Consider the following 15643-nt stretch of genomic DNA (forward strand, 5'->3'; position numbering starts at 1 on the left):
GCCTGACCCAAGCCATGGTATTTTCAATAACCTCATATGCATGCGAAAGCTGGACAGTGAATAAGGAAGACCATACAAGAATTGATGCTTTTGAGTTATGGTGTTGGAGGAGAATATTGAAAGTGCCATGGGCTGCCAAAAGAACCAATAGATCCGTTTTTGGAAGGAGTGCAGCCAGAGCGCTCCTTAGAGGCCAAGATGACCAAACTTCATCTCTCATACTTTGGACATATTGTCAGAAGACACCAGTTGCTGGAGAAGGATATCATGTTTGGTAAGGTGGAAGGTAAGAGAAAAAAAAAGAAGACCCCAATGAGGGACTGTCCAAGTGGCAGCATCGATGGACTCAAGTGTGGCAACAATAGTGTGGTTGGCCCAGGATCGGGCAGTGTTTCGTTCTGCTATGCATAAGGTCACTATGAGTTGGTACCAACTCGATGGTACCTAACAACAATAACATCTATCTATCTATCTATCTATCTATCTATCTATCTATCTATCTATCTATCTATCTATCGTCTTGGTGTGATGTTGTAGAATATGCAGTGGCCTGCTAACCACAAGATTGGCAGTTCAAACCCACCAGCTGCTCCATGGAAACCCTATTCAGGGTCATTATGAGTCGGAATCGACTTGACAGCACTTAACGAGAACCATACCTATCTATCTATCTATCTATCTATCTATCTATCTATCTATCTATCTATCTATCTATCTATCTATCTATCATCTTCCCATCATCTACCTATCTACTAATTTGTTTTTTGTGGGTAAGGAATGTTGCATTGGCTTAGCTGCGTGTCTCTTGCTCAAGGTTTCCCATGAGATGATGGTCAAGTTGTTGACCAGAGCTATGGTCTCATGAGAAGGCTCATCTGGGGATGGGGGTGTGGGTCCAATTTCATGCTCATTAATGTGGTTGCCGTGTTGTAGGATAAGCACTGGACTGCTAACCACCAGCTGTTCCTCGGAAACTCTTTCCAGGGTCAATAAGAGTCTGGATTGACCTGACAGCATTTAACAACAACCTAGTTGTTGGCATGTCTCATTCCTTCATGACTTGGGACTCTCCATAGAACAACCTCACAATACCACAGCTGACTTCCTCTAGAGTGAGTAATTCAAGAAAGTGTGAGAAAGAGCATGCCCAATTTGGAAGCCACAAGCTTTTTATAATTTGCTTAAGTTTTCTAAGGCTGCTGTAAAAAATTACCACAAACTGAGCGGCTTCAAACAACATTTATTTATATTCTCACAGTTCTGGAGACTAGCAGTCTGTTCTCAGGGTGTCATCTAGGCCAAACTTTCTCTCAGGGCTCTAGGGGAAGATCTTTCCTTGTCCCTTTAAGCTTCTGGTAGTCCCAGGTATTCTTTGGTGTGTGACAATCTCTGCCTTCATTCTGTATATCTGTTGTCACACAGCAATTTTCCATCTCTGTCTACCCCCCATGTGCTTCTGTCTCTTTTCTCCTTATAAAGACAGCAGACATATTAGAGTTGGGCCCACACTACTCCAGCGTTAACTATATTTGCAAAGATTCCACTTCCAAATAAGGTTACAGTCACACCAGGGGTTAGGATTTAAACATATAGATTTTGGAGGAACACAAATCAACCCATAACACAAGCTAATCAAGAGTGACATCATCATGCCTCCATATTCTATTCATTAGAAGTGAGTCAATAAGTCTGGCCCACTCTCAAGGGCAGGGATGTGAATACTAAAGGATGGGATCCTTGAGGCCATCTGAGAGGCTGCCTACCAAAGAGGGGAAACAATTTACATCCTTCTAGAAATTAGTGTAGGCAATAAATCACAGTATTATAAGTACCATCTATGACTTTGTAATTAACAAAATGACAGATATTTTCATATTACTTTACAATCATTGCAGATAACTGTGATTACCTCTACTTTAAATTATGGGAATTATTATACCCACTGTGCTAGTTCTTGTTATTTAATGCATTAAAGGAGAAACTCATATGACCTATATGTTGTCATTGTTGTTAAGTGCCATTGAGTCAGTTCCGACTCACGGTGACCCTGTATAGGGTTTCTAAGAAGCGGCTGATAGATCTGAACCACCAACCTTGCTGTTCACCTTGCAGCCCAGTTCATTATCCAGCAGCGCCACACCAGAATTCTATGATCTATATAATTATTTGGGCCAATCCATTGTATTTGTAATATTGTGTATTTTGAGTTTGAAAACATTATTCTGAGAAGTGATCAAAAGGTGCCACCAAACTGCCAAAGATGTTCATGCACAAAAAGATAAAGCATCCCTGAGTCAGTGGTCCTCAAAATATGGTTCTGGGCACTGCAGTAGCAGCATCACCTGGAAACTAGTTTGCAATGCAAATTTTCAGGCTCTCTTCCCAGAACTTCAGCATCAGAAACCCTTGGGAAAGGGTGCCATGGCTTTATGTTTAATAGTTTTAACAAGTCTCCTAGACTTGTTAAAATGCAAACTATGAATAAAAAACCCTAGACTGAGAACCACTAGTCTAGGGTGTTTTTTTTTTTTGTTTGTTTATTCACAGTTTTCATTTCCAACAAGTTAGCAGGTGAGATGGTACTGTTTGTCCGGACAGCACTTTTTGAGACCACTGCCCTTGGCTCTAGCATCTTTGAGACCACTGCCCTCAGCTCTAGCATCTTCTGCACATCTGTATAACAGGTGAGATGGTACTGTTTGTCCGGACAGCACTTTTTGAGACCACTGCCCTTGGCTCTAGCATCTTTGAGACCACTACCCTCAGCTCTAGCATCTTCTGCACATCTGTATAACAACCCTAGTCATGTTTTCTTCAACCCTACCACTGAGTCCTGGTTTGTCATTGTGGGTCAATGCCCTGGACTGCAAATCAGTTTGAACTACAAGGTCGGCGGTTCAAGCTCCTCGGAAACCCTATACTGAGTCGCTGTGGGTCGGAACCGACTCGGCAGCACTTAACAACAACAGCAACACCATATCTAGCTTATGGGCCAATGCAAGTTACTTAACCCCTTGGAGTTTTTAGAATATTAAGTAACACCCTCCTCAAATCCAAACAAACCCATTTACAGGTTATTGTAAGAAGTGAGAATGCATATGTATATATAGCAATTGGCACTGTGCCTGGCATGCAGTTGTTGTTGTTATGTGCAGTGGAGTCAGTTCTGACTCATAGTGACCCTGTACAGGGTTTCCGAGGCTGTAAATCTTTACGGGAGCAGAACGCCTCCTCTTTCTCCCGCGGAACAACTGGTAGTTTCGAACTTTTGACCTTGCGGTTCGCAGCCCGTTTCATAACCCCCTACGCTACCAGAGGTCACACGCAGTAACGGCTACTAAAAAAAAGAGATGATAGTAGCATAGTGGTCACGAATCGGGCTGCGAACCGCAAGGTCAGCAGTTCGGAACTACCAGCTGTTCTGCGGGAGAAAGATGAGACTTTCTGCTCCTGTAAAGATTACAGCCTCAGAAACCCCGTACAGGGTCACTATGAGTCGGAACCAACTCCATGGCACATAACAACAACAACAATTAACCATATGGGAGTGCCGTGGCTGCAGATGATAAGCATAACCACGTGACTGTGAACCACAAGGTCTGTGGTTCGAGCCCACCAGTTACTCGGGGGGAGGGGCAGGGGGGGTGGGGAGAAAGACGAGGTTTTCTGTTCCCGAGATTTAAAGCCTCAGAAACCCTATACAGGGTTGCTATGAGTTGGAATAGACTCGATGTCACTTAGCAACAACATCAATTAAGCTATACTACAATTACTGTCATTTAAAATTCTTAGTGAACATCAAACTGCCCGGGAGGATGGAAGCCTGGTAGAGAAGAGATGGGTAGGCAGATGGCTGTCAGGGCAATGAGGGAAGGGCAGCAGAAACTCAAAGCAGGGAAAATGTGACCTGATGTAGTTCAAAGTGCTTTTCCACTCACTTGGATGAGTCTCACATTGATTCTTTGGGGTTGACGAAACAAGCCTTGTTATTACCATTCTCACATTACAGAAAAAGGAATTGAGGCTGACAGTGTAGGACGACTTAGCCCAGGCTACACAACTTGGAAGTTGCACAGGACACAGTAAATGATGGGCCCTCTGACTAATCAGCTGGGGTTTTCCCCAAACCCATGTTAGTGCTTGGTCAGTTTGTTTACTAGGAGGTATGTCTGTGGGATACCCCCATGGTCTGATATACAGGAGGTCAGGGGTACTAGCTCAGCTGGCATATAAGGCTCTGAGGAAGCTGTCTATCTGGGAACCCTTGGTGTTATGTGGTAGGATAAGCACAGATCTTCGGTTCAAACCCACCGGTCAGTCCTGGGAAACCCCATACAGGGTCAATAGGAGTCGGAACAGACTCGGCACTTAGCATCAATAGCAACAACAAAAGGGATAAATGCAATAAAGGGTACATGTTGTTGTTGTTGTTGTGAAGTGCCATCGAGTCGGTTCCGACCCATAGCGACCCTGTACAGGGTTTCCAAGGGTGTAAATCTTTACGGGAGTAGAAAGCCTCTTTCTCCCGCGGAGCGGCTTAGAAACAGATTAATTTCCTCCTGATTCCAGAGTGTCCCTCTTCACAGTTCTGCCCACCCAGATGATAAGGCAGCTTCAAAATTTACGTGTTCTACCAGGTTGGTCTTTTTAAAAAATTTCCTTTTGTTTCTTAGATCTGGCACAAAGTAAATATAAGAGGGAATTTTAAAAATTCTAGAAGATAATGGAATTTCCCTATGATCTTTTTTAAAAAAAACCCTTGTATTTATTTAACTTCTCTATCATGGGAACTGGTAGTGCAACAGTTACACGCATGGCTGCTAACCAAAAGGTCAGTGGTTCAAACCCACTCAGTGGCAATGAGAGCAAAAGATTTTATGATCTATTTTTGTAATGATCACAGCCAAGAAAAACCTATTGGACAATTCAACTCTTATATGGAGTCCTGTGAGTCTGAATCGACTCAGGAGCACCCAACAGGTCCTCTCTAGATTGTAGTTTCAAAGAGAAAATGCTGAATGCATCTTTGTTTTCTTTCATGAGACCAAGTTGATGATGGAAAATTTAAAATCAAATGCCATCACCAGTAGCTTGGGCCATTGAATTTGCTGTAGAATGTGAGCTCCAGGTAGGAAATGTTTTCTCTTTCTTATTCTCTGCTAAATGAAGAGTCAACTATTGGCTTTTGGGGGACAGGCATTATTCTGGAAGATAGAATTTTTCATATTTTTTGTTGTATAATTCAGTCACTCATTGAACTCATATGCATACATGTAATCTAGCCCCTGCAGATCCCTCAAGGTGTAGGGTAGTTTGCTTCCTCATTTGTTGTTGTTTCTCTATCACATATTCACTTGTGGTTGTGGTGGTTATATGCCGTGGAGTTGGTTCCGACTCATAGCAACCCTGTATAGGGTTTCTGAGGTTGTAAATCTTTACGGGAGCAGAAAGCCTCATTTTTCTCCCATGGAATAGCTTGTAGTTTTGAACTGCTGACCTTGAAGTCAGCAGCCCGACTCGTAACCTAAAACAAAATTCCTGCACAATCCTCAGAGCTCCCTGCCCAGCTGTTACTCTGTTAGTCTCTATAAATGGCAAAACCTCTCACTACATGGAGATGTCTCAGGGCAGATGCTGTGCCTCCCAAATGTTTCCTTCAGCAGCTCCTTCTAAATTCCTTTGAGTTTTGCTCCCTATTTCTTTTCTTCCTTTCTCCCTGCCTTCTTTACTTCTTGGGTCAAGTGGTCACTTCATGTTGCTTAGACTAACCTTCCCTACTCATATTGGTTATCTCAACAGTTGGGGCAGGTGCCCCCTCCCACTTTCATCATTGTGGCAGCGACAAAGTTGTTATTGAGTGCCATTGAGTGGGTTCCAACTCACAGGGACCTTGTATAGGGATTCTGAGGAGCAGTTTCTGGGTTTGAGCTGCTGACCTTGTTGTTAGCATTACAGTGCTGATCCTATAGTGCCACACCAGGAGTCCAGTGACTCTTATTGATGTTGTTAAGTGTTGTGCTGTCCCTACAAAATAGGTACTCTTTCTATACAGCATTATTGCAATGCCATCGCTGTACTTAAAAAAATAATAGTCATTAATATTATCAGCTGGTCATCAGGGACTTCTACTTCACAGTGGGTGGCCACTTGTCTTCCTTCATGGACCACCACATGTATCCCCCTTCGTGTCTTCTCTTGATTATGCCATTCTTTGCACCACTAAATGCTTCTTAAAGCTCTTTCTTCTCTGTATTTTTCCATTAGCATTTTCAAGTATTTTTATTCTCTTGAGTTATCACCATTTTGTCATGATTAGCAAACTTCTTGTCTTAATTCCTGACTTCTTTCCGAAGGTCCACACTTTAATTCACAGTGCATCCCCATGTTTCATCTTTCTCTCTAAGCCAGCTTCCAGCTCTGACCACTCTATTTCTGATCCTGTAGCACCTTCACCTGGCTCTCACGTTTGAAATACTGACTAGCCTGTCTTCCTTGGTTTCAATCCAATCAATCACCAAGACCTACAGATGTCACATTTGCAATCTCTTTCTCTCTTGTTTGCTTTTCCCTTTTAAATCCCAAAGTTACCACTCTCATTTTGACTCTTAAGACCTTTATTTAAAAAATAGCCCCAGCAGCTTTTCTTAGTTCTGTTGCCTGGATCCAAACCAGTTTACAGACTTCTGTCAAGTTAGCATTCCCCAAGCCAAGTTTGGGGAGTTCTGGTGTGTCACTGTGGGTTAATGCACTGGACTTTAATAGTTGGTTTGAGCTGCAAGGTCGGCGGTTCAAGCTCACCAGCTGCTTCTTGGAAACCCTATACAGGGTCACTATGGGTCAAAACCAACTCAAAGGCACTTAACAACAAGAAGCCAAATTCGGAGTCCTGGTGTGGCTCTGTGGGCTAATGCATCAGACTGCAGTCTTTTGAATTGCAAGGTTGGTGGTTCAAGTGCATCAACTGCTCCTTGGAAACCCTATACAGGGTCACTATGGGTCAGAAGCAACTTGACAGCATTTAACAACAACAACAAAGCCATATTTGGATGATTTCTTTTCTCAAAAATATTCAGTGGTTCTCATCTGCTTACTGAATTATGTTTACAATTCCTGGCCCTCATGAATCACCACAATTAGGCCTTAAATGATCTGTATTTTCCATCTGATCTACCTCTCCTCCATACTAGACTAATGGGGTTATTTCAGCTCTATAGTTGAGGCCACATTTTCCAACATTACAACTTTTTCCTCAGGGTTCTACCTTTCTTAAGTCAGATTCAACTGGATGGCACTCCACAGCAACCAGCCTTCCTGAATTCATTTGTACCTCTGGCTTTTGAACTCCTCTCCATTCTGAGATCTCTGCCTTGTATTCAAGGTCTATGAGAGTCTGATTTGTACCTGATCGCATGTTACCTGAGTCTTGTCATTACGCAGTCCTCATCTCTGTGAAACCTGTCAGTTTTGTCTGTAGTGCCTACCACCTAGCCTTTCATTAAATACTTGTTAACCTGAATGGAATATATCTGTAATATATATCCTGAGCTCTAAGTTTCTCTGAAACCCCTGAAAAAGTTCTACAGTCTTACAGAACATATTTTACAGGAAAGGAGTACATGAGTTGCTCATGAGAACATTTCCTTACTCTATGTCCCTAATCCATAAGAGAAAAAAATATGTCTTCTCACACTTTGGATATCTGGAGACTGGCCTTTCAATAAATCAAGGACCACAGCACATTTTCCAGTGCAAGTTGGTGTTTTATTTACATATCACCTTATCTAAAATGGTCATAGAGTTTAGCTCTGATCCCTATCACTACATATTCCTTTGCTAATTAAAAAAAATAAAACAAAACAACCCTTAATATTGGGCACAAATCCATTCCTCATTAAGTGGTAGACTAAATAGTAGGATATTAGCCTCAAAGAGTTAGTGTGACAAAAATCTCATCTTTAATAAAAGGATTTCATTTTCTCAGAAGTCATAAAATTAGTGTTAAATTATCTTTTTCTTCCATTTTAATTTTATTTCTGATCAAGACAATTATTTTAACAGTGTGGTGCTGTAGGATAAGCACTCAACCATAAAGTCAATTTGAGGTTGGAGGTTCAAGCTCACTAGTTGCTCCTCAGAAACCCTATACAGGATTGCTATGAGTCAGAACCTAATCAAGGGCACTTAACAACAACAACAATGTAAATTAATTATGAATAATGAATTCAGCATAAAAGAGACTTGTTTAGCTAAGATCAATTATATTGACAAGTCATTGTATGGGATTTGCATTTGTGAAGCTATGGATTAATATTTCAGGCTAATATATCCTTATATCTTGTCTGTAATACAAATGGCTAATGTGCATGGCTCATAACTAAAAGTTTTGAATTTTGAGTCCGTACAGAAGCACCTCAGAAGGAAGACTTGCCAATGTACTTCTGAAATATCAGCCATAGAAAACACTATGGAGTTCAATTTCACTCTGACACATTCAGTGTTTCCATAAGTCAAAATCAAGTCCATGGCAACCAGTTAGTATACAGTGTAGTCAAATTCTAGTGTAATAGTCTACAATTCCAAGTAAAGAATGACGTTTAGCAAAAGAAGTTTCACGAACAAAATATCCCTGCCTTTTACACATATGGATCCAATATTTTTCTTCACTAGGATCAAAAAACAATTAGACAACTTGGATGACTCTTGAGGGAATTAGTGAAAAATGGTTACATATTACATAATTCCATTTAACTAATATTCTTAAAATAATAAAAGCACACATATGAAATAGAGAGGTTAGGGATTGAGAAGAGTGCAGGGAGGAGGTGGGAGTGACTATAAAGGAGTAGTAAGAGGGAGCTTGGGTGATGTAACCGTTTTGTACGTAGTATATAGTGGTGGTTACATGAAGCTATAGCTACATAAGTGACAAAAAGACATGGAAACATACACACTAGTAAAATCTGAATAAGCTCTATGAATCAAACCAATGTCGATTTCCTGGTCTTGTTTGCCTATTGGGAAAAGTTGTCATTGGGAAAAGGGTGCTGGGAAGAAGGTGTACAGGGCTCTCACCAAGTACTGAGTTTTGCAACTTCCTAGGAATCTGTATTTATTCCAAAATGAAACGTCTTTAACAAAAAATAAATCAGAAATTTTCTCATCACTTTAAAGAATGAGTATCAAACTCCAGTGTCACTAAGATCAGGTAGTAACACAAATACGTGAAGGGGTGTAGTGGAATGGAAGATAAGGCCGCTGCCCCAGAAGGCGATGTTATTCAGCTCCTACTATTTTTAGCAATGTGGGCCTGGAATTGCTGTTATTTTTTTTTTTTTTTAAGTAGTGGAAAATCTACATTTCTATTGAAAGTTTCCTAAATTTAAAAAATAGGTATACATTGCTTAAGGTCCATGATACATTCTGTGAAACGAACGTTATGTGATTAAAACCTTATGGGAACCTGCTTTGGTTGTCCGTGTTGCCAGTGCTTCTGGCTTGAGCTCTTGGCAGAGTTCAGAGGAATAAGCACAGAGAGAGAAGCAAGTAAAGAGATTGCTTCAGCCTGCTCAATGCCCCACCTACCTGAGCAGCAAGAGCATCCCTTACCCTGTTGTTGTTGCTGTTAAGTACCATCGAGTTGGTACCGACTTATAGAGACCCTATGCACAACAGAACAAAACACTGCTCGGTCCTGAGCCAACCTCACTATTGTTGTTTGAGCCCATCGCTGCTGCCACTGTGCCAATTCACCTCATTGAGGGTCTTCCTCTTTATCACCGACTCTCAGTTTTACCAAACATGATACCCTTCTCTGGGTCTGGTCCTTCTTGACAATATGTCTGAAGTATGAGAGACTAAGTCTGGCCATCCTGGCTTCCAAGGAGCATTTTGGCTTTACTTTTTCCAACACAGATTGGTTCATTCTTTTAGCAGTCCATGGCACTTTTAATTTTCTCCTCCAGCACCCTAGTTTGATGTATCAATTCTTTTATGGTCTACTGTATTCACTGTCCAACTTTTGTATGCATATGAGGTTATTGAAAATACCATGGCTTGGGTCAGGCACACCTTAGTCCTCAAACTGACATGTTTGCTCTTTAACACTTCAAGGAGGTCTTATGCAGCAGACCTTTTAGCCACTACTATTACCTGCAAGGAGCTCTGGTAGCATAGTGGTTATGAATCGGGCTGCGAACCTTAAGGTCAGCGGTTCGAAACTACCAGCTGCTCCGTGGGAGAAAGATGAGGCTTTCTACTCCCGTAAAGATTTACATCCTCGGAAACCCTGTACAGGGTCGCTATGGGTCGGAACTGACTCAACGGCACTTAACAACAACAACAATTACCTGCCTTTGGACAAATCCCCAGAGCCAGTGCCCTGAGCCATGGCCTCTGCCTTTCCTGCCAGTGTCTCACCCATGGAGAGTCTGGAATCTTTAAAACCATTTATTATTGTTATGCACTGGACTGCAAGGTCAGTTTAAACTGCACGGTCCACAGTGCAAACTTAGCAGCTGCTCTTTGGAAACCCTATACAGGGTCTCTATGAGTTGGGATCAACTTGATGGCACTTAACAACAAAAACAGCAACAAATGCTGTCAAGTAGATTCCGACTCATAGCGACCCTGTATATGGTTTCTGAGAAGGGGTTGGCGAGTTTGAACTGTCAACCTTGTGGTTCAAACTAACTTATGATCCAGTGCTTATCCTACAGTGGCATATCAGGACTCCATTACAGAGAAACAAAACAAAACAAAATGAAAATCTCCTTTCGTTTTTAAAAATAAATAAAACCCTCCATAACTTAATGTTGTTGTTGTTGAGTGTAGTTTAGTATACTTGTATATGTGGTCAGATGCTTTCTAAACATACATTAAAGAACACATTCCTGTTTTAGCAGCTAACTAATACTTTTTGTTGTTAACTCTCTGTAGTTCAAACTAAAGCTACTACAGGGCTGGATTCAGCCAGTCACTTTTGTGTAATTTCAGTTTCTGGTAGAGGATAGGTTTGGCCCTAAAATAAATTCCACAGAATATTCTGGTAATCTCAGTATACAGTTGAGATTAAAAGGTAAAAGGTCCATTGCAAAAGACTGCTGAAAAAGTAAGTTTTCTGCTCAGATCACTAACGTAAATGCCATAAGTCATCAGACCCTGATACTCAAGAACTCTGAATAATGTTGACATTTGTTTGAATCACAGTGGGACTGACATCACTGCTACTGAAATTCCCCTGCAGGGATGACCAAGACATTAACAACCACTTCTTCAGCATGGTGCCTTGTTGTTGTTGTTAAGTGCCGTCGAGTCGGTTCTGACCCATAGCGACACATAGGAAATGCTCAATTGATGTTTTCAGAAGTATTCATTTGTATATCCCCAGCTATTACTATTGTTCATTTTAAAGCTAAGTGAGCTATTCTATAAACGCAGAGAGAATCAGTCAGAATCTGTCTTGTCATACTAGAATTTTACTTTTTTCTGAGTTAGGCTGATACAGTAGATGGGCAAATTCACATTATATGTAGCTGTTAGAAACACCTGTAACCTCTGTCTCTACTTAAAGCTCAGACCATACGCTTTTTTTGCTAATTAGCAAGCCACCATCCATCTGTCAGTCTGTGGCTTGTGAATTGCTATAACACTGAAAGCTATGCCACACGATTTCAAATACCAGCAGGGTCGTCCTTCATGACAGATGCATCTCAGCAGTTTCCAGAGTAAAAGAGGTAAGCAAGAAAGGCCTGGTGATCTACTGTCACAAGTTAGGTAATGAAAACCATACGGTTACAACAGAATATTGTTTCATGTAGTGCTGGAAGATGAGTTCCTTAGGCTGGAAAGCTCTCAAAATGCACTGTAGCTGCAATAATGAACTTAAGTAAACCAATGATCATGAAGATGGTGCAGGACAGAGCAACATTGAATTCTGTTATATATAAGGTCATCATGAGTTGTAGCTAACTCCATGGCAATAAGAATTTGTGAAAATGAATAGGGCAAGGTGCTGGTCCTCATTACAATTTTGGTCCATTAAGGGCTTCCTCATCTCTGCTCTGAATGCCCAGAAACTAAATGTCCTTTCTTTCGGTCCTCTCAACCCAGGCAGCTGACTCAGAAATATGTGAAAATGAGGCTTTAGATATTCTTCATCGCTAATTATAAAATAGCTCCATATCTGAGTCAATAACCCCCACCCCCAACACAGCTCCATGCCTGAAACAAGTGCACTAATCAAATCCTTCTGTCTCTAACTTCTAATAACTTAAATATACCTAATTCTGCCTTATAAGGAAAGGGTGGAAAAATTCCAATTTTTAAAGTTTTTGTTAACATAGGTTAGAAATAGGATAGCTTAAATATTTTTTTTTTTTACCTCTGCCTCAATTAACAAAATTCTCCAATTAAAATTTAACATATTAAAAAAAAAATCATTCACATTAATTCTGTCTTCTTTTCCTGAAACTCTGCTAACAAAACTCATGGAATGTTTAGCAATCCTCTCTTTTTAATAAGGATTTGTAGATATTGCATAATTACATACCAACCAGAATCTTTTCCTGATTACCTTTGTTTTTCCTTTCAGTTTTTTAAAACAAAGTTCTATAATATTCAGATTTTTTAAAAGGCTGATTCTCAGCTTCAAACATTATGCTAATGAGGTCAGAGCAATAACTTGAAGTGTAACCAGTAATTTCTCTAAGGGGAAATATGCAGGGACCCTGGGCTTTACGTTTGTTTTCAACTAATTATCATGTATTTACTTTCCCATTAGTCCAATAATTTTTCTTTCAATTCAGAATTAAGCAATAAGACACTGAATTATAGAAAGGCCTGTTTTGCATATCAGACACACCCCATCTGATTTACATCTCTTAAAATGCACAACCAAAAGGCTGTCTATGTGCCCTTTCGTATTTATATTCCATCATACAGTCACCTCAATAACTTATGCATTCTCAGAAGGACTACCTAGCAATTAACTCTAGTCTTTTCTAACTCACCACCTCATTATGTAAAGTGAATTTTAACACAAACTTTATTAGTAATAACTTTCAATTCTAATTCCTTTTTATCTCCCCCACTCGCACCCAGCCTAGTAACGTCAGTTCATATGTGACCAAAATACTCCGGGGAAAAAAGCAGCAGCTTAAAAAATCCATGTTGGACTGCCAGCCCATTTAGTAATTGGTCTTTGTACTATGGGGCACCACAATAAATCGAGATTGTCATATTTCAGCTGAAGCATGTGATGCAATTCTTTATAGAAATGGAAATGAATGCTCTGTGACACACAACACAGCATCTTAAATACATTCGGGAGACATAAGCAAGTAAGGAAGCTATTATTTTTATTCACAAGGCAAAAAAAATAAAAAAGGCAATCCTTTGGTAGAAGGTAAAGGAACTCATACCATCTCTTCTTTAAATACTAGAAAGAAGAAGGAAGTATATGGAGTCATCAAATATAGTTTAACATACATGTTTTTTTTTGTGGTGGACTGAGGAAGGGTCTCATAAAACTGAAGGAAAAGAAGCATCTTATAGATCACATGATAAATGTATCAATAGGGAGATACCCCATCACAGAAAGTGACTTACCGATGTCGGGATCCACAGCTTGAACTCTGGTTAACAGAGCCTTGGTGGCAGTATTCTCATACACACAGGCGTTATAGTGGTCTGAAGAAAATACAGGAGGGTTATCGTTCACATCCTCCAGGATCAGATGGATGCTGGATTGGCAGAACCGGCCACCGCCATCCGTGGCCCTGGCAATCAAGCTGTACTCAGGGACCCGCTCCCGGTCCAGCAGAGCCAATGTTTTTAACTCACCTGTGAAAATCAATGGCAGCATGGTTGGCCTGACCCTTCTTTGAAGAGTAGAGAATTAATTATGTAAAGAATCTATTAAGCAGGAAAAGCCATTTATATTTGACCCTTGTACCATGCTTTAAAAACAGACATCAAACTCAAATTTTTAGGCATTAAGAAAGCATTTATGGTACTCTAGATGCACCAACAAACAAAATGAATGATTGTCATTGACCTTCAAAGGCCTGTAATTAACCCCACTGTAAAGTCTATGGTATCAAGGCTTCTCTCTTCCACTATGTGAGAAGCTGCACATATTTTTGAACTTCTCAGGATCTGCTCAGGATATCTGCTATGTTTCTGTATTTCTGCTATATCTTCAGGGGGAAAAAAAGTACCAAGAATGAGCCAGCATTCTAAGTTGTCTAATGGTCAGTAATATCATTAGGCTAACCCAGCCTCTTGGTTTCCAGATATTCAATATCTTTTTACTCCATCTTTTAAAACAAACCAAAGCAATCAAAACAGAGGCTTACTTTAACACTAGACCAGAATCTTGAAGACCCTGTACCGTGCAGGATAAGTCTTTTACTTGCTAGATGGTAGTAGATGGGTAGGTGGCTGTTGAAGGAGGGAAAAGGTCTTGGATGGAGATACCTGAGAAGCTTAAGGCAAAAGCTATATGCCAATTAGAATGTAGATATGTCTATATTTTAATCACTGGACTAGTTGTATTGATGAAGAACATCAGCATCCATATTTTAAGTTTTTATAGAAAATGACAAGAAGCACAGTGACTGACCTAATAAATGCTATTTGGTGAGAAGGTGTTGCTGTTATTGTTGTTAGGTGTCCTCAAGTTGGTATGGACTCAAAGCAACCTTATGTACAACAGAACAAAACCCTGCCCTGGCAAGTTCTGTGCCAACCTCACAATCATTGCTACGTTTGAGCCCATTGCTGCTGTCACGGTTTCAATCCGTTTTGTTTGCTGACTTCCTCTTTTCCTCTGACCCTCCACTTTACCAAGTACGATGTCCTTCACCAGGGACTGGTCCCTCCTCATAATGTGTCCAAAGTATGAGAGATAAAGTCTGGCCATCCTGGCTTCCAAGGAGCATTCTGGCTGTACTTCTTCCAGCACTGATTTTTGTTTGTTTGTTTGTTCTTTTGGCAGTCTGTGGTACTTTTATTATTCTCCTCCAACACCATAACTCAAATACATCAATTCTTCTATGGTCTTCTTCATTCATTGTCCAATTTCACATGCATATGAAGTTATTGAAAATTTCATGGCTTGGATCAAGTGCACTTTAGTCCTCAAACTGATATCTTTGTTCGTCAACATTTTAAAGAGGTCTTGTGCAGTAGATTTGTCTGATGCAATACATCTCTTGATTTCTTGACTGCTGCTTCCATGAGTGTTGATAGTGGATCCAAACAAAGTGAAGTCTTTGGCAACCTCAATCTTGTCTTCATTTATTTTGATGTTAGGCTCAGTGTTGAGGATTTTTGTTTTCTGTATGTTGAAGTGCAACTCATACTGAAGGCTGCAGTCTTTGAGCTTCATCAGTAAGTATTTTAAGTCCTCTTTGCTTTCAGCAAGCAAGGTTGTATTATTTTGCACATCGCAAGCTATTAATGAGTCTTCTTCCAATCCTGATATCACGTTCTTCTTCATAAAATTCAGCTTCTTGGATTATTTGCTCAGTTTTGTTCTTGTTGTTAAATGTCGTCAAGTCAGTTCCAATCCATAGCGACTTCTTGTTGTTATGTGCCGTGGAGTCAGTTCCAACTCATAGCGACCAGGCTCAGTAAATATTGG

At 40.4% G+C, this 15643-nt stretch overlaps 1 protein-coding gene across 1 annotated transcript in view; it reads right to left on the minus strand.

Annotated features, from left to right (window-relative positions):
- Positions 1-15643, minus strand: part of FAT3 (FAT atypical cadherin 3) — a 740800-nt gene that overhangs the window by 108506 nt on the left and 616651 nt on the right. Inside the window, exon 12 of the mRNA XM_006871207.1 lies at positions 13606-13839. Coding sequence (XP_006871269.1) covers positions 13606-13839 — 234 coding nt within the window. The remainder of the gene's footprint in view (positions 1-13605; positions 13840-15643) is intronic.

This window comes from Chrysochloris asiatica, unplaced genomic scaffold, assembly GCF_000296735.1.
Source record: "Chrysochloris asiatica unplaced genomic scaffold, ChrAsi1.0 scaffold00163, whole genome shotgun sequence".
Taxonomy (NCBI): domain Eukaryota; kingdom Metazoa; phylum Chordata; class Mammalia; order Afrosoricida; family Chrysochloridae; genus Chrysochloris; species Chrysochloris asiatica.